We start from the raw sequence: 24,107 nt of genomic DNA on the forward strand, positions 1-24,107 counted from the left end.
GGGAATTATTTGGGTTCATGGAACTAAGAGAACTGAATTAATGCTTAGAATCACAGGAACCAACCTCCAAAACTGGCTCCAGAAACTTCCTCTCTCCATCTCTCATTTTTACTTATCTCTCTTTGTCTTTGCCTGTTCATCACATTTCCTCCTACTATAAACAGGCCTATTCCATGTGAAGAGGAACATGGTTGCCATTTCCCCAATGAATATAAAGTTCTACTTTCTTCCAACATGGGTATATCAGTCCCAGGGAAAAATTCTTATTGGACTGTTTGGGTCACATGACCATTCCTTGGACCAATCACTGTTGTCAGATGATTTGACCAGAATTGGGTTATATTCCCATCCTTGAGGATAGACTAGAAGACAAGTTAAAAAGTTGAATAGGCTGATAAAACAGGGCCACTGTGAATAGTTGCGCAGGTTGCACACTATACAAGGGCACCAGCAGAAGGGCTAAAGAAGAAATAAAAGCCTCCCCTGTGCTCTGCTCAACAAGCCATGCACCCTGGCCCCAGAAACATCTGCTAGAAGAAGGAATGCCTTTTCCTAATTCAGACAAAGGTATCAAATAGGCCAGCAGCCGCCCTGAGCCAAACCAACAGTTACTGCTGCCCACTGCAAACTCTAGGAAGTAAATAATAGTGACCATTCATTTATAAGATGAGGAAACAAAGACCCATAGAAATAAAGTGACTTGCCCAAGTTTATACAGCAGGATACCGTAGAGGCAGGATTTGAATCCAGGTCTGTCTGGCTCCAACGCCCATGTTTTCCCCATAAGAACCCATTCAGCCAACTGTGGGAAGAGTAGAGCTTACCAATCTCCTAATACCATAAGGAAGAAGTGAGAAAAGTGGATTCTCTGTGCCTCTTCTCTCTGAAAACCCAGCTAACCCCCTGGGGGCAGACAATCTAAAGACGAAATCCAAGTCAAACCCAAGACAAGACACTGACAAACACCGTGTTTGCAAACAGCTTGAGAGTCATGGTGTTTCCCTTAAAAAGGCAATTTCTTGCTTGGAACAGTGAGAAATTAGATGCAATCTGTTTTGATTTCTTCTCAATTTAGGACACGCTTTAGTGACCAATCTGAAGACATGCCAGCATCCTTCTGTCTCGAGGATATGTCTCTGTTCATAAAGGAAATCTAAATCATCCCACAGGAAAAGCAGCCCAGGATGTGTATGGCAAGCGTGCAGACAGGCTGAGCTGGCTCTTTCTAGTTATTATTAATAATAATAATAATTACCATTCACTGGGCATTTACTACATGTCATGCCCGGGGCTTGAGACACCCATCACCACACAGCCCTATTAGAAAGTCAGGGCAGGAGGGTATTTTAGCTACTCAGCATCTGAACACCCTTCCTGTTGGGGGAAAATCCCCCACTGGGAGATTCTTGGTGGGAGCTGGACCCCTCTCCCTCCACAGGACCAGAAGAGACCAGAGCTCCGTGAGCTCCCGATATCCTTCCTGAACATTGCCTTTTTGCTTAAATTAACCAAAGTCTGTTTCCGTTGTTTGCATCCACGCACCCTGCTGCATAATAGTGTCGTTGTCCCCATCTTACAGATGGGACTCTGAGACTCAGAGAGAGTACAAGACTTGATTTAAAAAATTTTAAAAGCTCTAGAGGGACAAAGCAGAGTTCCAGAAAGGCACTGGGGAGGCCTTAATGCAGTCATCACAAGCGTAGCTTTGTAGTCTGATTGGCTTGGAGGTGAACGCCTGCTTCGTCATTCATAGCCAGGGGATCTCCGGCAAGTCACTTAACCTCTCTGTCTCCATGTCTTCCTCCAAAACTGCAGACAGTGATGCCAATAACATGGGATTCTTGAGAGCATTAAAAGAAAGCATGTGTGTACTGCTCTCAACCCAGCGTCCGGCACATAGAAAGCACTCAACCCATGGGAGCTAACGCATCTGTTATTACTTGTGTTCATTATCCCCTTTCTATCGTATTATGTTGTAAGTGGGCTTTCTCTTTATCTGACCATCTAGTAGGATTCTGTCTGCTTTATTTTGTCATCCTCCCACCCCTAGAGCCATGGCGGTAGGAAAGTGGGAGGTGGGCTGAGTAATAGTGCCGCCAGGGTGTCCGTGACTGGGGGTAGGGGTGGCATAACTTCTGAAACCAGCCACATTCACTCCGGTTCTCTCCGTGTCTCGGGAGGACCCTGGCACAGACCAGCGGAGGCGCAGCCTGTGCTCACTGATCACACTAATGACGGCAGTTTTCCGCCCCTTCGCCACTTGATCACCAGCTGCCCCAGGTTTTATCACCGGCTCCCAGGGCAGAGCAGGCCACCCCCTTTTTGTCTCACTCCGTGTCACCCAGGACAGAGCCAATTAAAGAACTCATTCATTTCTCCACCCTCCACCCCTTTAATTACAAACAGTGCTGAGGGTTGAATAACACAGAACAAAAGACGGATTTATTTACCCCAGGACATAAACAAGATTATCAGAAGCCGGCATTCAGAATCCCTGAGCCCCTGGGAGAATTTTAATTTGCTGACCCCTGCTGGCATCTTAGGCCTTGCCACTAATTATAAAACCCCAAGAGTTTTGCCTGCTTGAATGATTCGTTGGCATGCATACGCCACCCTGGCTCCTTGCTCTCATTGGCCAATTATAAGCATCTCTGTTGGGGATGTAAACCAGGCTCTTTTGAGACAACACAGGAAAACTGAAAGAAATTCTCTTTTCCTGGTGAAATGTTCTTATTGCAGGCCACCAGGAGTGACAGGTACGTCAACAGGAGCAGGGAGAGGGCGAAGTTACATTGGTTAGCATGTGTTTGGTTACAAATCATTTAACCTCACATCAAAATGGCATTAAGCCCAAAAGGGAATCTGTTGGCTCCTGGAACTCAAACACTGACCAAGGAAGCAACCTTCAGGCGCAGCTCAATGCGGGGGCTTTAAGTATGTCATCAGGCTTCGTCTCTCTCTATATCTCCCACCTGTCTTTCTCTGTGTTGGCGTCTCTCTCATGGGAAAGATGGTCCCTGTTGCTCCCAAGCTCCCAACCTATCAGCTCCTAGAAGAGAGTCTCACAGGGTCACCTGAACCAGTCACTGTGCCACTGGAGGATGAAATATACCTATTGGCTAGACCTGGGTCACATGCCCAAGCCTGTGTCTGGAGTATGGGGCCAGTCCTATCTGAACCATATGGACTGAGGCTGTCAGAGTGGTGAGTACTCCCCACCTTCCCCCCGAAAATTGGGGTGCCGTACCCAGAAAAAGGGAGATGGGTGCTGGGCAGATAAAAACAATGGATATCCATCAGAGTACTCCTCTGGGGTTAGGATTGCAGCGCATACCACGGTCTTCCTGGGGCAACTTGAAAGTGGTCACTTTAGTGTCCGTTATGGGTTGTTGAATTGTGTCTAGAAAAAAAAGGTACAATGACAGTATTAAAAAGCTCCCAGATTCTGAGGACCTACAGTGTGACAATCTCCCTGCTCCATAGTTCTCCTACATCGTTGCCATTCCTGTCCTCAACCCACATCAGTATCCCCACTTTACAGATGTGAAAACAGAGGTTTTGGAGGGATTCATCACCTGGTCAAGGTGACATGGCTAATGAGTCAGAGCTGTGGTTCAAACCCGTGTCACCTGTCAGAACCCCAAACCCAGGCTTCTTCCCTTACAACAAAAGGCTGCTAGAACAGACTTCAAAATATTTCCAATTCAACTCCAAACTTTATCACAGGGATAAGGGGCCCCTCCCCTGCTGACTTGTGGTCAAGAATATTGTGGCCCTGTTGATCTTAAGGCATCAACATCTCTGGTAGTACTTTTACTTTTAATCTGGTAATATTAAAAGTAGTGCAAATAGTAATAACAGCAGCAGCATCGTTTGCTGAGGATGTGCTACGTGCCAGGCACCTTTTTAAGTGTTTGTCCTGTCATCTTCACAACCTCTCTCTAAAGCAGGGACTGGGACCGTCCCCATTTCATAGGAGCAGAAACTGCACAGGTGTGGGCAAGACTTGCATTTGAATCCACGTTCAACTAATTCCAATGCCTCTTCTCTTTCCATGGGAGTTAAATGAACCGGCTTTCTCCCTGGCAACTTGTCCCTTCTTTCTGTGGATTTAGACGTTCTAAGCCTTTAAATGAGTGCAGGTTCTGGGGAGTTTGTGTGAGTTCTTGTTTGAGCAGCTGTTTGTAGGGGATGAGGTGCTGCGTGTCAACATGTAAAGATGTGCACGGAGGATGGACGGTGCTAAGACCTCACTTGCCCTCGCGTGGAGGGGAGGCACGGCAGAGGACTGGCCTGGCCGTGGATGCCCTGCAAACTCAGGGAGTGCCGACGATGGGCAGCTGGGCCCGGATGTATGAAGCGTGGTGGGGAATCGTTTGTGTCCACTTGGCTGGGCCGTGGGGTGCCCAGGTACTTAGGGAAACGTTACTTCTGGTGTGGCTGTGAGAGTGTTTCCAGGTGAGAGTAACATTTGAATCAGTGAGTCAGAGGATCAGCCTCCCCAGTGTGGGTGGGCCTCATCCTATCTGCTGGAGGCCTCAGGAGTAGAAAAGGCTGAGTAGAAAGAAGGACTCTCTTTATCCCTCTCTCTGTCTCTCCCTGACTCTCCTGGAGCTGGGACATCAGTCTTCTGCCTTCAGACTTGGACTCAGACTGGAACTTAGAGCATTGGCTCTTCCGGACCTGAGGCCTTCAGGCTGGCTCTTCTGGGTACGTTGTCCTCAGCCTCCATGTCACGTGAGCCAATCCTTTATAAGAAATCTCTGCACGTATATATACATGTATGTACACATACGGTCATCCCTCAGTATCCGCAGGGGATTGGTTCCAGGACCCGCTGTGGAGACCGAAATATGCAGATGCTTAAGCCCCGTAGTCAGCGCTCTGTATCCATGGTTCCACGTCTGCAGATTCAATCAACCACTGATTATGTAGTACTGTATGTATTTATTGAAAACAATCTGCATATAAGCGGACCCGTGCAGCTCAAATCCATGTTGTTCAAGGGTCAACTGTATATATCCTATAGATTCTGTTTCTCTGGGGGACTCTGACTAATACAGAGGACCACAGGGCATACATCATCTCCCTGATGATTCAGGCCAGATTGTTCCTAAAGGCAGTGGAAATTCTCACTGCCCATCGCCCTGGAATGAGGTCAGACAATGAGGATGCGGAGAGGTGGGTCTTAGGCCGGGCGGTAGGTGTGAACCCCAAGGCAGGCAATGCCCTGAGCACCGGGTGCACTGACACAGTGTGGGGGGCGGAGTCCGTAAGCGTCCAGCGAGTCGGGGCTCTGGTCTCTGAGCACATTCCCTCCAGTTGCAGTTAGAAGCCGACACTTCACTTCCGCTCCCCTCCCACTGCCCTGGAACACTGTCAAGTCAGCATAAAAGTTGCAGCCTTTTCTTCGCTGCCACCGTGGGCAGCAAGGTGTGTCCTGTGCTTGAGGGGAGGTGCGCAGTGCAGAGCGGCAGCTGGAGGCTGAAGGAGGGGAGCTAAAGCAGGAGCAGTGCCTCGTGGGAAACGTGAAGCAGTGGTCCAGAGAACCGCGGCTGGCCGCAGGGACAAGCAAGATGAATTTGTGAAACATGCATGCGCTCCCCGGTGGGGGAAGCCTGGCTTTACAAATGAAAAGAAAAAGAGGAAGAGAAACACACACACACACACACACACACACACACACACACAGAAAGAAAGGAAGAAAGGGAAAGTGGGGGGGAGAATCTTCTAGAAATTGAGTGGGATGGAAGCTTGAGCCTCATAATGAAGATCTTAAAAGGAAATACAGCACCACAGACTGGTAAAGTCTGGGGCCTACTCGTGAATGAATGAATTTTTTTTAATGTGTGCCCAGGTGCTGGACTGAGCCCTTTCCATGGCTCATTTAATTCACTCCTCAAAATAGCACCAAGGTCGGTATGATTATCTTACTTTATAGATGATGATATTGAGACCCAGAGAGGTTTACTAAATTACTCAAGGTCACACAGCTAGGAGCTAGTACAGTCAAGAACTGAATCTAATTCTGTCAGACTCCAAATCAGGGACTCTTAACTGCTACACTCAAGATTCTTAACATGTGATCTGCAGAACAACATACCCGAAAGATCTCTGTTTAAAAGGGGGAGGGAGAGGGAAGGAGGGCAGGAAATTTGGCCAAATAAAATTGGAAAATGTAACTTATTATCACCCACTTGGAAAGTCACACAGTGCAGCAGCAAGCTGAGAGGCTGCGAGGGGCTGTTCTGGTTAGCTACTGCTGTGTAACAAACCAGTATGTAATAGTTAATTTATGTGTCAACTTGGCTAGACCATGGTACCCAGATATTCGGTCAAATGCTAGTCTAGGTGATGCTGTGAAGGTATTTTTTTAGATGAGATTAATGTTTATATCAGTAGACTTTCAGTGAAGCAGATTACCCTCTATAATGTGGGTGGGCCTCATCTAATCAGTTGAAGGCCTCAAGAGAAAAAAAGACTGATGTCCCCTGAGAAAGAGGGAGTTCTGCCTACAGCTGCCTTTGGACTTGAGAGATGGAGATAGAGTTGGAAGTGGTCTTGTTTCTCTGGAGGGTGCTGATAATATACAGCCTAAACTTAGTGGCTTAAAGCAAGAAACATTTTTTATGTTCACTGATTCTATGGCTCAGAATCCAGACAGGGCACAGCCAGAACTACCTGTCCTTCTTCCACGAGGGCTGGGACTTTACCTCAGAAGCCTCTACCAGCTGGGACTAGAACAGCTGGGGCTGGAGTGTGCAGTTCCCAGATAGCTTTTTCACTTACCTGTCTGGCGTCTCAACAGGATAACTTTTGGACTGGGCTCAGCTGGGAATGCTGGCCAGAGAGTATCCACGTGCTTCTCAGAGGGCTGGCCTCAGGGTGTTCAAACTTCTTAGGTACAGCCCAGTGTTCCAGCAAACGAGGTGGAAGTGGCATGGCCTTTTATGCTCCACCCTCGGAAGTCACATAGCATTTCCACCATACTCTGTCTCAGGCTCCAGGGGAGAGAACAGAGGCCCCACGTCTCAACGGGAGGAGTATGAGAGATTTTTCTACGAGGCTGTGACATCACCATAGAGGCCCTAAAGTAATCTGTTTAAATTTGCTACATTCAGCTTTTCTCAAGATTCCACTTAGCCGTTGTTATGGGTTGAACTGTGTCCCCCGCCCCACTACAAAATTCAGATGTTGAAATCTTAACCCCCAGTATCTCAGAATGTGACCTCATTTGAAAACAGGGTCTAGCAGATGTAATTAAAGATGAGGTCATACTGGGTGGGCCCTAATCCAATGTAATTGTATCCTTATAAAAAGGTGAATTTGGGGCACAGACACAGACATGCACATGGAGAGAATGCCGTGAGGAGATAAAGACAGAGGTCGGGGTTATACATTTACAAGCCAGGGAACATTAAGGATTGCCCTAAAAACACCAGATGCTAGGATAGAGAGGCCTGGAACAGATTCTCACAGGCTTCAGAAGGAATTAACTCTGCTGACACCTTGATCTTGGACTTCTAGCCTCCAGAACTGTAAAACAAGAAATTTCTGCTGTTGAAAGCCCCCAGTTCATGGTACTTTGTTACAGCAATAAAGTAATACAGATACAAACTCCATTCATTCATTCACTCTCTCATGCAACCAAATTCAAAGCCCTTCACAGCATGGCCCCTGCTGATAGCCACTCCCTTCCCTCCCCTTCCCTTTCATTCCCTGAAATGAAAAATTTTGTGAAGATTGAGTAAAATAATATATGCAAAATACCTGGTAATAGGAAGTAGGTTATAAATATCTATCCCCTTTCTTTAGCCATTTATCTTCTCTTGGTCGTTCCTGCTTATTCCACTGACCCTACCTAGTTGGTTTGCTTTTCTTGTTGGGCCCTGCATCTTTTTTTTAAAAATTATTATTATTATTTTTAAATTTGGCTGCACCGGCTCTTAGATGCGGTATGTGGGATCTTTAGTTGTGGCATGTGGGATCTAATTCCCTGACCAGGGATTGAACCCGGGCCCCCTGCATTGGGAGCATGGAGTCTTAGCCACTGGACCACCAGGGAAGTCCCAGGCCCTGCATCTTAAGCCTCCTTTTCAGACACCTGGGTTCCCAGTCTCCTAAAGAGGTTGGAGCCTGACTCCTCCATTCCCATACAAGCTCTTCCTTCCAAGTCCATGCAGAGCCCCCAGGCAGCCCCAAGGTCAAGCGAGGGGCTCATAAGGGTAAGAGCTGCCAGGGGAACAAGGCTTTTGGACATTTCTAGTTTTGATGTAAACAGCATATAAGAGGGAATTCTGCTTGAGTCATGTGGAGACAACATTGCTGAGCCATGGCAGGAGACTGTGCTCAGTCTAGGCTCGAATAAAAATTAGCTGTGTGACTTTGGGCAGGTCTCAGAACCTCTCTGGGCCTCAGTTTTCCCATTTATGCAATCCCATCTCCTCAGGGATCCTCTTTCCTTTAAAAGCTAGACAAGATTGGTATGGATACCTTTTGTACAAATTGTAGAAAAATGTCATGCCCTCCCCAAGATTTCTGTGAAATGCCAGGAATACTTTCCTTTTGTTCTTAGTTTTATTTAGGGCTCATCTTGATGTGCTGCTCAGGGAGTCCATTTCTACACTGGGGCAAACAGATGCGGAATTCAGCTCCTTACTCTCCACTAAGCAAACTGCTCCCGTGAGGCACTGTGTCAATGAGCATGTATTCAATATATTACGTTTGCTTCCCACCATTGATTCTCCCACTGTGAACCCAATTTTCTGGAAACCACTCCTTACCCAACTCAAACCAAGAAGTTGTGAATGTGACACCATCTCTGGATGGTGTAAAGTGTAAAGTAAGGGTGAGCATGTGATCCAACCCTGGCCACTCAGAGCATTCCATCCCTCTGGCCACAATGATTGGTTCAAAGATGGTCAAATGGTCCCAGTCCATACAGTAAGAATTAGCCCTGGGTCTTTTTAGAGAAAACTATTGGGAGTCAATACCTGGGAGTGAACCAAGAGAAAAAGAAAAGATATAAAAAGATACCAAACATCAGTGACATGACTTAAGGCCCTGAATCCAGCCATGCCTGGTGTATTCAATTTCATAAGCGAATAAACACTCCTAGCTTATTTTTTTCTTAATCCAATTTGAGTTATATTTCTATCACTTGGTGGAAAGAGACCCAAGTAATATTAAGCCTTACTGAACACTTGAGAGAGTAGATGAGGTTACAGCACAGCAGTGCAAATAACAGAAATTCGGTGTTTGATATTCTTGTTTCTAAAAGTGCTCTGTTTTTTTAACTCAGCTTCTACCCTCTCTGACATGTGGCTCGATGTTCTCCATCCCAAATTTGTTTATTTCTTGCAGAAAGTGGTTCAGCTGCTCCTTTTACAGCAGCTTCCCCTCTACAAGCAGTTACAAAGGTATTTCCGTAAACAAAGAAAATTTCCTGAGGGAAATTCTTGTACCAGCTATGGGGAAAGTAAAAATTTCACTCCTCTGCATATAAAAAGAAGAGGCTGGACAAGATCTCCTCTATGATCCCACACAACTTGTAAACTCTGGAGTTCAAAATACAAAAAAGCCATTGAAATTGTGACGTAGGAGAATGCTTTTCAAAATGCAAGTCACAACCCATTAGTAGGTCTTGAAATCAATTTACTGGGTCATAACGAGCATTTTTTAAAAATGAAAGAGAATAAAATGGAAAATAACAGAGTACGTCATACATAATAGTGGTGAGTAGTGGTTCATGAAACTTTTATCTCAATTATATATGTACTGTACATACACTGTACTGGATCACAGTTTAAAATGTATTTCTCATTGTGGTACCGAAAGTATGTAAGCTAATAGTGTAACTCAGTACTCACTGACAGGGAAAGATGTCAGTAAGTTTTTTAAAAATTAGTATATTTAATGTGATCTGATTTTTGACAAAAAAGAAGGGACCAGATATAGATGTAGATATAGATGTATCTGGGAAAAATATGGAATTGTATATACCAAAAGACTAAATAATAATCCCCGGCTAGGGGAACTGTGGTAGTTTTTCTCCACATGTATACTCTTTTTTATCTTATGAACAAAATTAATTCTCATTTTTTTCCTTTTTTATCCATGGAGGGACCTAGAGAATATTATACTTAGCTAAGTAAGTCAGATAGACAAAGACAAATACTACATAATGTCACTTATGTGTGGATCTAAAAAATAATACAAATGAATCTATATATAAAATGTGTATACTTTTTAGCATCTAATTATAAACATACCTATGTTACTCCTACAGTCAAAAATTTCTTAAAGTCTATTTTTATTTTGAAAAGTAAGTACACTTCTAAAACCCTTCTCAAAAGAATATCTGGAAGAAATATACCAAATAATATTAGCACTTTTATTTTTGGTTAATTCTTCGGGTTTTGTAGTTTTCCCACAACCAACAAGTGTTATTGTAAAGGTAAGAGGAAAAAGGTTTGTTTTAATTCCATGATTGTTCAGTGGGAGAAGAAAGTTTGCAAACAAAATTCAGAAAATCAGAAAACATAGTTAGGGGCAGGGCAGAGAGGGCATGGCTTGGGGTTGGCAGATACGCAAATCCTTTGAATGGATTTTCCACTTCAGTGAGTTCCTTTTTTTCTTTTAGCTACTGTCTGATAAAGGTATATGTTAGAATACAGCTATTATATATTCCAAGTGTCATATTCCTCAACACCTGTGTGAAAGAGCATATTTTATTGAGAAAGAAGTGTCACTGAAGCTAAGAGAAAGAAAGACAGTTTCTACCAAAGTGCCAGAAGTCGGGAGACTGCAAGACAAGGAACAGTTGTGCACTTCTGAGGCCGTCCTTGAGCAGAATGCAGACAGCAGCAGAGGACAAAGCCAGAGAGAGAAGGCAGAGAAAGTCTCTTCAAGGAAGATGTTATCAGGAAATTGAAAACTGGGCCACCCCACCCAGACTGTCTAAACAGTGATGGCTGGAAGAAGGTAAGAGCAGGAAAATTGCCTCCCAAATGGTTAGATGAATTGTGAGTTCAAAATTATAAGTTATCAAAAGAAATTACAGGGAAAACATGGGGAGAGGTGTAAGCGAGGAAGGAGGGAAAGAGATAGAGGAAACAATAGTAGTAAACTAAATTCTTAGCTGTCACTTTTCAGAAAAGCAGGGGGGAAATGCAGCATGGGCGAAGAGATGCATTTGGGGTCAGATACACAAAAATATGGGCATTTCAACTTCATCTTGGTAATGATCAATCTAGCAGCCTCGCGTAGCATGCCAAGCCCCCTGAGGAAGAAACTGTTGTCCCAAGCTTTGCCTGGAATAGGAAGCCATTTGTCCTTCCCTCTTCTTTTCAGGGGATTACACTTTTCTCTGTTTCTGTGTGCACGCTGGGGAAGGGAACTGACATTTACTTTTACTTGTGCATGGGGTAGGAAAAATTCAAACAGTGAAAAACCCTGTCCAGTGTAAAGTAAGTTATGCGTCTTCTGCTTACCCCTCCAGATCCACTTCTATGGTACCAACAGGCTCTCATGCCCTCTGGCTTCTAGGTGGGTTGAGCCCATGGGCGGCACTGGCAGGAGATCGGAGGAAAGTAGCAGCGTGTGTTTAGGGCACCCTTCCTGCAAGGCTGCCTCAGACTGCTTGTGTGCCTCAACTACAGGTCATTACTGCTCTCAAGGAAGCCCTCCCAATGTGATCTCCCTCCTTCAAGGAGCTGGTAACCATTCCTTCCCCTTGTCCCTTAGAAATGGCCACAGTTTCATTGATCCTAGCTCTTGGTTCCTGCACTTGCTCCTATGTTCCATGACACCTACACCTGTGTAAATGGTCCCTTTGTAAATAAACTGTCTCCATATCGCCTTGAGTCTGCCATGTGTGTCCTGCTGGGCTGTGACTCACGCACCCTCCCACACCGAATCCCTCCCACATGCTATTGTTCCCCCACTTCAAGGTGACCCCTGGTACAATTTCTTGTGTATCATTCCAATCTCTCTCTCTCTCTAATAAAAAGGTAACATACGATATACTCGTTTTCCTCCCCTTAAAAAAAAAAACAACTTAATACAACTTGAAGATTGTGAATAATGTTTTCTATTTGCACAACTTCTGCCCAATCCATGTTCCACTCTTTTCCACAGTACTCTGTCCTTCTGGAAGCTGACCTATATGAATTGCACGAGTGGGCCCCTTGTCCTGTAGCATCTAGCTGGGTCTTGCCAGTTGGAGTCCGTCTGTAGATTGGAGGCACCTACAACAGATGAGAAGGCAGGAGGAAGGCATCCTCTCTGCGCCCTGTATGCCAGCTTGCTATGGTTGGTTGCTTCCCCCTTCAGAAGGCTACAGCTTTGTTGTTGGATAGCCGTCTTCTGCAGATTCTTCTCATTCTGCTCACTGCTCCCTCCCTTTGTCCCTTCAGGTCTAGAGTTGGTAACAGCTCCCCACTGTTGCCAGCTCTGAATGACTGCACAATCCCCTGTCGGTTTCTGCTAACTTTGCCTACACCTTTGGCAGTAGCCCCTTAATTAAACTCTCCTCTGTTATCCCCCTTTGACTACGTCACCTCTGTCTTCCTGGGGCCCTAACTAACATCTGGATCATCTCATAGAAATACATATAGCATGACCTCTTTTTTTTTTTTACCAACTGATCAATATTCCATTGTAAGAATGTAACATATTTTATTTAACCAATTCCCTATTAATAGATATTTGAGTTGAAACTAACATTTATGTACAACCTACTATGTGCCTGGAATATTTTTACATAAAATATCTCATTTGGTCCTCATATGCACCCTATAAGTATTACCATTACTTATGAGTAGAGGAAACTGGGGTTTGTAGAGGTGATGACAGGACTCCAGGTGACATAGATAGTAAATGTAGACATAGGATTTGAAACTAGCTCTGACTCCAAAGCCCATAGCATATTGGATGCTGGTGTGACTCTTAAGATCTGCCCTCAATAACAAGTGTTGAAGGGACTTCCATGGTGGTCAAGTGGTTAAGACTCCATGCTTCCAATGTAGGGGGTGCAGGTTCAATCTCTGGCCGGGGAACTAAGATCCCACATGCTGCATGGCACGGGCAAAAAAAACAAAACAAAAAACACACACAAGTGTTGAAAATTTGTTTTATTGTTGAAATTTTAATGTATTTTAAAATAAACTTATTTATTGAAGTATAGCGTACATACAGAAAAATACAGAATTCATAATGTACAGCATTTAATGTTCACGAAGTGAACATAATCAGAGAATCACCACCCTGATCAACAGGTAGAATATTATCAACAGCATAGAGCCTCCCTGGGTCTCACTCCCAGTCACCATTCCCCGCTCCTCTCCAAAGATAATCTCTATGCTCTTCTGTCTGATATGTTAAATCTATCTGTTGAGTACTTAACTTCAGCTATTACACTACACAGTCCTATACTTTTTGGCTAAGATGGAGTTACAGGAGTCGAACGCACCCTTCTGCCTGAAGACACTAAAAAAGTCAGACAATAAATATAAACCAAGGGTTTTAAGACATTAGACATCAGGCAATAAAGGATAGTAATCTCTGAGAGACCGGAAACGGAAAACAAGGTGAGTCCTGTAGTTGCCTGGGTTTGCTGACTGGTGAGGGTTTCCAAAGTGCAGCACAGGGAAACAGAATGGCAGTCTCTACACGGAGGAGATAAAGCTGGGAGTCCAGGGAGGCTGAGGCTGTATTCAGGGGAAAATGGGATTATTGCCCAGGCACGGGTGATAAGCTCATTCCTGTGACCCTAACAAGAATCCTGTGATCAGAGCAGGGCAGGACCGTTCCCCACTGGAAGTGTGCATTCTCGACGGGCAAAAGTGGCACGTGTCTACTACGTGAGGTCTTGGTTATGTGTCCTGGCACCAGGCCCTCATAATGAGGTGTGGATGGTCAGCTAATGTTGATCTCAGGTCTCTGCAATCAACAAAACATCATCCTGTTCGAATGAAACTACCCGATTGTACATCCAGGACAGGAACAGACTGGTCCCTGTCCAAGAATAAGGAATTGGTTGGACAAACTCTTGGACAGCCACACGCTGGAGCTCTATTTTAGCAAGCACTCATTTAAAAAAAACATGTTTAAAAAACACATCTGTAGACATGGGAGGATGTTTATATTTTATTATGTTTGCAAAGGCTGCTTACAAACAGAATGTATGGCAGGGGTTCCTACCCCTACCTATGTGTTAGAATCACCTGGGAACTTTATTTGTATTTAAATGAAAATTCAGTGATGCCTAATATTTAATTGTAAGTTACTGAGTCCGCAGAGCTGTGCAGTCTTCTTCTACCATTTGCAACCTTTAGTAAAATGCTACTATACTGCAGGTTTAGGAAAGTAGCATTTTGAGGGTATAAATAAACTGGGGCCAACAGGGAAATGCAGCTGAAGCAAAATGGGTGGTGTATTTGTTTCCTGGAGCTGCTGTAACAAATTACCATGAAATGGGTGAATTAAAACAATAAAACAGGGCTTCCCTGGTGGCGCAGTGGTTGAGAGTCCGCCTGCCGATGCAGGCGACACAGGTTCGTGCCCCAGTCCGGGAGGATCCCACATGCCGCAGAGCGGCTGGGCCCATGAGCCATGGCCGCTGGGCCTGCGCATCCGGAGCCTGTGCTCTGCAACGGGAGAGGCCGCAACAGTGAGAGGCCCGCGTACCGCAAAAAAACCAAACCAAAACAAAACAAAAAAAACAATAAAACAACAGAAATTTATTCTCTCACAGTTCTGGAACTAGAAGTGTAAAATCAAGACATTGGCAAAGACGTGCTCCCTCTGAAGGCTCGAGGGGAAGATCTTTCCTTGCCTCTCTGGATATCGCTGGCAGTGCACAGCCTTCCTTGGCTTGTAGACACGTCACCCCATTCTCTGCCTCTGTTGTCACCTGGCCTTCTGTCACTGAGTCCAAGCTTGTTCTGCTCAGCACACAACAGGCCAGTAAGTTGGGAGATGAGGTGTCAGGGTGAGGAATAGTGACTTAATTTGGAAAGCTGGGGGTCTGAGAAGATGGCGGACTAATGTCCTAGAGAACCGTCTTTCCAGGCTCTGGATGCTAGTCTCTTTTATAGAACAAAGAGGTGAGAAGGTAAAGTGAAAAGGCCATAAATGGTTGCATCTATCTCCTGCTTTGTGCCAGACTCAGGAGGGGATGTGTTCATTTCTTCTTCCCTGCAGCCATTCACAGGTGGGCTGGGTCAGGTTGTTTCCTGTGAGCTGAACAAAGATATTTTAGTTTTACAGTGAGGCATGGGGGCAGGGTTCTCGGAGATGGGCCATTATGTTACTTTAAGGCAACATCCCTTTAGTGATTAACTTGTAGCAAGAGAAATAGAATACAAAGGTTAAAGTAAAAGAAACAGATCTAATATGGAGTCAGATTTGTTGTTCCCTATTACAGTTCTCCTTGTGTGTCTTCTGTCTCTATGTCCAAACTTTACTCTTCTTGTAAGAAAGGATTAGGGCCCACCCTAATCCAGTATGACCTCTTTGTAACTTGATTATTTCTGCAAAGACTCTTATTCCAAACAAGGTCACACTCACAGGCACCCAGGGTTTAGGACTTGAATATGTCTCATGGGTGTGGAGGATGCCCAGTTCTACCCATACAGGTAGGAAGCAGGGTGGAGTGCATGCTGAACAGGAAATTGTGAGCTACTTGGAAATCTTGGGACTACCTGGCAGGGGAGTGTTTTCCTACCTGGGATGGGGGTGGGTGGGTGTTGGAGATGTCCTTTCTTTTTTTTTTTTGGTGTTTTTTTCCTTCTTATTATTATTGAAGTGTAGTCGATGTACAATGTTAAGTTAATTTCAGGTGTATAGCAAAGTGATTCATATATTTGTGTACATGTATATATACACATATATATACATATTCTTTTTCAGATTCTTTTCCCATGTAGGTTATTATAAAATATTGAGTATATTTCCCTATGCTATACAGTAGGTCTTTGTTGTTTATCTATTTTATATATAGTAGTGTGTATATGCTACTCCCAAATTCTAATTTATCCCTCTCCCCACGCCCATGGAGATGTCTTATGTGGATGTTAAAGGAAAGGTTTCCCCCAGAAGGCTAGAGAAATTATAACCTTCCAGGTGGCTTGGAAATCCCTTGTTTTGGCGGGCCTTGCAGAGATAACCCTAGGTTGTGCTGCTGTGTGAACGAACACACACACACACACACACACACACACACACCTACCTTGAAGCATGAAGCCATTGTGGCAGAGTGCTGAAATAGGCTGCTGAATTTGGAATCATAAAACCTGGATTCTCAGGCAACCTACACCACTAACAAAGTGCTAGGTCCCAAGAGCTTCAATTTCTATCTTGGTAAAATGGGATTCATAATCCGCTTATTCCGATCTGTCCTGCAGCCCAGCAGGTGGTGTGCTGAAGAGTGTAGAAATGGAAAGCTTTATCTATGGAGGTAGCTTCCGCCACATCCTAGATCTCCAGTGGGGGAAATTCATGAAGAATATTCCTACAGACCATACCACATCCCCCGTTGCTGGGTCTGGTGGACCAAGTTAAAGAGAAAGGGGAGGAAAGAGAGGTTAACGTTGCATTTTCTTCTCTTTGTTTACAAAGATTCAAATTCACCACCCTCCCCCTGGGGTGTAATTTGGAGAATAGGGTAGGGATGGGGTGGGGCCATAGAGCCCCCAAGGGGCCATGTAGCAGGCAGTCATCCTTCTTTAACCTAATGAGGTATAGGAATCGGGGACGTAGTGCAAATAGACATTATCCAGCGATATCTTATCCCAGCAGCAATTCACCAATAGATTGCCAGCTACCAGGTGTCACAGGAGCCCCAAGTTTTACTTTTTCCCTGGGCCCCATAATTTGTAAATCCAGTGCTGACATTTCAGTAAAAATACCCAGAAGGAGTCCTCTGGGTGCTAGATGCAACACAGACAAGTATATTAAAGATATTCAGAAAATGATGACTTTTTGAATAGGCTTTTAATGCCAGACGTGTGTAGTAGTGACTGAAATTCAGGTGTTTAGCAGATTTGGAGATTTTACTTCGGCTACCCCAGCTGGCGTCCGACACATTCCAAAATTTTTCTTCTACTTGATACATCCATTTTTAATCCCTTCACATGCCTTTCTTTTTGGTGAATTGGGAGGAGAGAACACCCGTCGCTTCATGTCTTTCAGTTCCTATTTTGCATAAATCAACCAGGAATTAAGATTGAAACAATCACTTCATATCTGAGTTGTCAAATATTTCACTGTTGGGGGATATATTTGCATATCTGAAAACACATTGGCCTCTGCGTGTTTAAGGGATGCAGAGAATATCCAGAAATTTCTAGAGATGTATCCATGAGAGCAGAGGTAAGGAGGTGATTATGGGGCAAAGGGACCCAAGAAGGTAGCAAGTCCAGGTCACGAGATGAGGAAGAGGGAAGATTTCCAGACCTGACTTAGTCTGACCTCCTGGTTATCCCAGCCAACATTGACCTAGCTTGGGTTCCCCAGAAGCAGACCTCGGAACAAGAATTTGGGTATATTTGGGAGGCCATCCAGGCAGCACCAGAAGGGGAGTGGGAAAGTGCAACAGGAAAAGGGAAGAAGCTAATGCTGGGTGCTTGGTGAGCAGGCAACTGCTACAGGCAATGGGGCTGCCCCAAGGCAGTCCTGAAGGGGACCTCTGGGGGACTATAGAACATGCTCCAGAGATGTCCTACCTTAGGGGCCAGGAGGCAAGGTATTAACAAACTCCCATTAGATGTTATTTTTATGTCTACTCATGTGGTTGTTAACTTCTTGCATAAAAAGTTTGCTCAGCTCAAAGAAAACAGGCCTGTAGCCCTGTGGTTCCCAAACTGTGCACCGAGGCACCCCAGGGTGCCACAGAAAATTCACAGGAGAAGATAGGAAGATTTTACAGTTTTGAGGGAAACACGGCAACATCTATCCAACACTGTGTGAGCTTTTAGTTTGAGGCAGCTCAGTGTTATAGGTTGATTTGTGTCTCCCCACAAATTCATATGTTGAAGTCTTAACCCCCAGGACCTTAGAATGTGACCTTATTGGGTTGAATAACTCTAGTGCTGGGGAGCTCATTCTCTCTCTATGGAACATACCCATTCACAAACCTAAAAGGGAACTACTAACAGCATGCCTTGAGCCCTTGCTGGATACTAGGCTCTATACATTCATCATTTCACTTAGTCCTCCCAACTGTACAAAGTGGGCATCACCATTACTATTTATATGTAGTACATGATGAAATTGAGGCTTGCAGAGGTGAAATGACTTGACCAAGATCTCATTACCAGTAAATGACACAGCCAGGATTTGAACACAGGTCTTTTCTATTCTAGAGCCCTTTCTATTTCCAGTTCTTGCATGGCTCTGACAGGTGGGTGTTAATAACAAAAGAAAAAAGAGCTAACATTAATTGTGCACTTCCATTTTGCTAGGCGTTGTTCTTCACATGAATTACCCATTTGGTTTCATCATAGACCTATGAGATGATCATCGAGGCTGCTCCGTGGCCAAGCCAGTCAGACTCCAGAACTCACGCCTTTTAAAACAGTGTTCTGCCGTGTATTTCCTCATATTGAGCCGAAACCTTCTTCCTATTCTTTGGGCTCAGACAAAACTAATGAGCTTTTCTTTGCCAAGCCTGTCCCTCAAAGCCCTATGAAGACAGCCCTTTGTTCTGCTTGGGGCTGAACATTTCTCATTCTATCTTGTTTTTCTCATCCCCAGCCCCATCTTCTGAACACAGTTCAGTTTATCTGCATCCTTCTGAAAGTGCTTGCTGATGGCTTAATGCTGCCCACAAAGGAAGCAGGAAGACCCAAACTTCCTGTAAAAAGAAAGGTCAGACTCAGTCTTCGGACAATGGCAGGAAAATAACGACTTTTAAGCATCAGCACCTGGAGCTGTGTGGCTGGGCCTTTTGTATTCTCTGGAGGGTCATCTTGCAGCAAGGCCTTCTAAAGAGAAGGTGAGGTCATCGTGTGGTGACATCATAATCCTCAGCAGCTCAAGGGTTAGAAATAAGAGTCAGATTGAACCAGTGTGAAATAATGCCAAGGATAAAGTGTGTAAATCAGAACACGTGCAATCAATCTGCAAGCTGGACCCGACCCCTTAGGGCTACTGGAAGGATTAAATGAGTTCATGTAAAGTGCTCAGTAGAGCACCTGGCACAGAGCGTGTGCTCAATAAATATTAGTATTAATATCTGGTGTGAAATGAACACCGCACTGCAAAAATGACTAATTCTTCCTGGGAATGTGGTGTCAGGACATAATAATAACAGTTGCCACTTAACTAGGACTCCTCACGTGCTCAGCCTTTACATAATGATCTGTTTTAATCCTTGACACCTGTGGTAAAGTTATTTTTCCCCATTTGAAAGAAATGGAAGCCAGGTTTCAGCCACATTAGGCATCTTATCCAGGGTCATGAGGCTTATTGATTAAGAGGTTGGATTTTAGAATCAAACAGGCCTGGCTTTGAATTCCAGTTCACACACTTTCTGTGTGACCTTAAAGATGTCAATCTCTTTGTGCCTCAGTTTCCTAGTCTGTAAAAGAGGGTAAGGAAGTACCTTCCTTAATGACATGCTGTGAGGACTGAGTTAATGTATGTAAAACACTTAGCACAGTACCTAGCACATTCCAAGCACTTAATTGTCATGCACACATAGACGTATGTATGTATACATTTGTGTGTGTATGTATATGTGTGTGTGTGCGTGTGTGTGTGTGTATGAGGGATTTGAAGGATGAATAGGTGTGTGTGTCAGGTGGATAAAGAAGAGAAATCTCAGGTTAAAGTGATTGCAGGGCTAAAGGCCCACATTGATCTACCCACCCCAAGGCACAAGAAATCACTGGCGGGCTATGGCAGGACAGGGTAGTTTGGAAGGAAGGAGTCGCTTGTAGTTAGACGGAGACAAAGGGTCAAGGTCCTCAGGCCTGAGAGGAGAAACCAGAGTTTGGAGAAAGTGGCTCCCCCGGCCAGCCGCCCGCTCCCAGCCACGGACCCAACGGCTTGGGAGAGTTCGCGACCCCGCCCCCACCAAACCCAGCCAATGAGGAAGCCCTCCACGGGGCGTGGCGTTGCCAGGCGACCAAGTGGGCCCGCGGCTTCGCAGTTAGCCGCGGCTTTCGCTCCCACTCCGCGGGCGCTCAGCCTCAGGATGGGTGTCTGCGGGCCTCTCCGTAGGCCCCCCTCAGACTTTGTCAGTGGAGTTTTATTTTTTTAGTTCATATTTTATTTTTGTTTCTAGAAGACAAAGATATCCCCTTCCCAAGCGGGGAAAAACTCATGAAAGTTTGTGACTGTCCAAAAAGTAAGTCCAGGCTTGCCTGATTTCACCCTGCCGGGACTTCCTTATTCTGTTGGTGGGGAGCCCAGAAGACTTGCTTTCCCGTTCCTCCCCAGCCAGAAACCTGTCTGGAGTCTGTGTCTTTAGCACCTGCGAGTCGGGGAGAAATTGCTGGAGCCCCTGACACCAGTGACTGCTGAGGTAGAAGATTCTGGAAGAAAACACACAGACACACACACACACACATCTTCCCTGGGGGACAAAGGGAAGCCTGAAGGATTTCCAAGATGACCAAGGTACCAGCCACCAAGAAGATACAGAGTTCCCCTGCCTCGGGGGCCCTCTGGCCCTCTTATGCCTCAGATCATCTAACGCAGGTAAGTCTCCCCTCTCTCGTGAAAGCAGTCGTGTTTTCAAGACGAAAAATAGGAATTAGCCTCCAGACCAACAAGGGACAGGGGGGAAAGAAGAATCACAGTGTAATTAAATTGTTGGGAAACATCCCCGTTGCTATCAGTGGTTGGTTACTCGTGAAGACTGAAAACGCCAGCCAGAACGGGGAGCTGGGCCATCCTATTAGCCAGTAATTCCAAAGTGATGGAATAAATCGGCAGTGACACTGTAGAACATCAGGAAGAAATTAAGATGAATTGTAGGTTTGCCATCGAAGAAATTATTTTCGGAGATCCGCTGGGCTTAGGGTGTGTGCACATCCTTTCTCTTTGTAGAGACTACGGTGTCAGACTTTGGGGTTTGAAGCCTGACTTTGCGTCTCAGCAGCTATTGAGATTAGATAAATTGTTTAGCATCTCTGAGCCTTTATTTGCTCGTGTCTGCAAAATGAGAACAGGAACACCAACTAGGCAGAAACAGTGTGAGGAGTAAGATACGGAAATTGTTCATGGAGATGCTGACACTTGATAATGTGTATATGGGACAAGAAATACTGTTGTTGGTTTGAAAGACAGAGAAAAATCAGTATGTGTTTAGTGTCGGAGTCAAGTTGTTTCTGTTTTTAAATGATCACAACTGGGCAGGCCTGTTATGTCTTTGTTAAGTGTGTCTTTGTTATTGTATCTGCAAACGCCCATATTACCACTAATTGGCCAAGGTAGCTGAACAGTGGGAGAGGGTCAAAGGCAATTACTGGCCCACAGCGGTCCACCACGTACAGTGGCATATCTTGTGGCTCAAGGCCCTGCCCTAGGAAGGAGGGCCTGGGGGGAAGTCAGGGCACAGAAGAGAAACTCACCCGTGCTTACGTGGTGGTCCAAAGCGTTCCTGAGCTTCTGTTGATATTGCTTAAGAATTGACACAGCTGTTTGCACCCCTCATTGCTCAGCCCTCTTAATGAGCTCACTCTTCAAGATGCAGTCTTCACGTGTCTCCTTTTGTCTCAGAAAGCTACCCGGAAGTGGGTTTTATCCAGAGCAGCCCCCTCTGGGAAAAAACTTACCAGCATAGCAGTGGGGGAAGGGAAGGAAGGAAGGAACGAGGAATGAGGTGGAAATTTCAGAAGCAGCGATGAGTGTGAGCATGTGGGCGGTGGACCCAAGTAGCCTGGCTTGAACCTTGGATCTGCCTCTTGGCAGCCCTGTGACCTTGGGCAAGTTACGGAACTTGTCTGCTTCAGTGTTGCCGTCTGTGAAATGGGAGTATCATAATACCTGCTCATGGGATTGCTGTGAACCTTCAGTGATATGTCCAAAACTCCTGAGAATAGCGTCTTACACGTAGTTAGCACTTCCTAGATTTTCGTTACGTGGTTTCATTCATTTAGCAAACACGTACTGAATTTCTGTTGTGTGCTCAATACCTGCTCTTGTGAAAAGCGTCACAATCGTAGTGTGTCTGTTTGGGATGGGAAGTAAAAGAGATAAGAAACAGATTATTGTAATGCAGGATGATTAATGCTGTGCTGGGGCTGTATCATTGGGTGTGGTGGGAACGCAGAGGACAGGTAACTCAGACTCGTGTGTGGGGCGAGTGTGGGGGGAGATTGGAGAGGGAAGAGGTCATGTAGCCAAGTAAATGCAATAGAGTTTTCCATCTTGGGTTAGAGAGATTGAGGAAGGTGGAGGAAGATGCAGAGGTTGAAATGATCATCTCTTTCTTGAGAGGAGGGTGGGCAGGACTCCAGGAGGTCAAGAGATGGGAAGCAGGCTTCCAAGGGGCTGTTGGATAAACAAGACCTCAGGCACAAAACTCATGGAAATCCTGCTGCCCCCGCCTCACCGGCTAGAAAATAATGAAGACCCGAGGGTGTCCCTGGCCCACATTTGAAGTATCACGCCTTCAGAAATTGCAACTTTTTAGAGCTACTGTAAAGCGTTGATTAATCTAAAGCAGACTGACTAGAAGGTGGCCAGTCCCAAGAAACTATGTAGAGATTAGCATCAACTTCTGGTGTAAATCACACTAAGAACAGATTGCAGTTTTATTGGTTTAACACACTAATACCAGTGGCGATAGTGATGATGAGGGTTGGCGTGTATTGAATATTCACCACGTGCCAGGTTCTGAGCTCAAGTCTTAACATGTGATATTTCACAGCCATCCAGAACACTGTCACCTCCTCAGGCGATAGATGGCAATGCCAAGGCCCACTGAGGACAGGTCCTTTACCCAAGGACACCCAGTCAGCAAGGCACAGAGCAATGGTTTGAGATCAGAGTTCTCTGGCTCGCGAGTTCAAGCCCTCCCTGCCTCACCGTGCTAAGCAGACGGTGATAGTGGTTAGCACACACCACGGGGGATGCAAAGGGAAGGTGTAAGGCGTGCTCACTGGCTTCAGATAGTTTTCAGGTTTGTTGGTTGGGGGCAGGGCAGGGGTGGGGAACAGAGGAATGCCACATAAAAAGAGAGCAACAAAGGCCAGGCAGCCAGGTAAATGTCCAGTGAGGAGTGATCCGAGGAAGGATCTGGCTTCTAGGGGAGGAAGGTGAGGCCAGCTGGGCTACGTGGTAATGCCACTTCCTGTGAGTCCACCGTGCGCTGGTGTAATAGGTGACCCTTGTGGGGAAACCCCCAAAGGGTCCTGCAGCCCACTGAAGCTGGCCATTTTCCTTCTCATGGGGATGGAAGTTGCTTTATCGTAACTAATGTTATGATGGGACCGTTCCTTGCACGGCATCTTCATGTGGATTTTTCGATGGAAGGAGTATAAATAATGTATGCAAATCCCCTGCTTGAATGTCTTTTGTTGAGGAAACCTTCTAGCCTGCCCTAAGTCAGGCGCCCTAATCTGTTTAGGGAGTTCCTTTTCCCTTTGTTGCCCAAGGAAGCAAAAGAGAAATCTAATGGGATTAGCCATAGGGGAGGGAGGGAGCAGGGCATGTGTAGATTATCATGGACCCACATTTTCTTCTTTAGAAGAGACTAAAAAAGAGAGGGGCACTTAGAACACCCCCTCCATGTTCTAGAATGGAAATGCGGGAACGGCGTTTGGCAAAAACTCTAAAGGTGTGGAATCCTTTACAGAAGCTCTGTCTCTTGGTGGCAGAGAGGAAAGAAGCATTCTTAGTTTGGGCAGATCCTGAAACAGCCAGGAACTAGACTGGGTGCTTTGGTGATATCCTAGCTTAGTGATTAAAAGAGGAGGTTCACAAAAATTATTTTTTTTAAAAAAGGGACTTCCCTGGTGACACAGTGGTTAAGAATCCGCCTGCCGATGCAGGGGACACGGGTTCGATCCCTGGTCTGGGAAGATCCCACATGCCTCGGAGCAGCTAAGCCCGTGAGCCACAACTGCTGAGCCCACGTGCCACAACTACTGAAG

At 45.4% G+C, this 24,107-nt stretch overlaps 1 protein-coding gene across 6 annotated transcripts in view; it reads left to right on the forward strand.

Moving 5' to 3' along the window:
* CCDC60 (coiled-coil domain containing 60) overlaps positions 1-24,107 on the forward strand; it is a 265,864-nt gene that overhangs the window by 79,299 nt on the left and 162,458 nt on the right. The window contains exons 1-2 of one of the 6 annotated variants that reach the window (XM_079941760.1): positions 14,589-14,967; positions 18,757-18,997. The exons of 3 other annotated variants lie outside the window; for them this stretch is intronic. Coding sequence is in view for 1 of the 3 variants with exons in the window: in XM_079941755.1 (XP_079797881.1) it covers positions 20,617-20,706 (90 nt within the window). In the remaining 2 variants the exon portion in view is untranslated. Of the gene's footprint in view, positions 1-14,588; positions 14,968-18,756; positions 18,998-19,566; positions 20,707-24,107 lie in introns of those variants that run through there. 2 more of the 6 variants (XM_079941757.1, XM_079941755.1) reach the window with 2 other exon arrangements.

This window comes from Stenella coeruleoalba (genome assembly GCF_951394435.1).
Source record: "Stenella coeruleoalba genome assembly, chromosome: 14".
Lineage (NCBI taxonomy): Eukaryota > Metazoa > Chordata > Mammalia > Artiodactyla > Delphinidae > Stenella > Stenella coeruleoalba.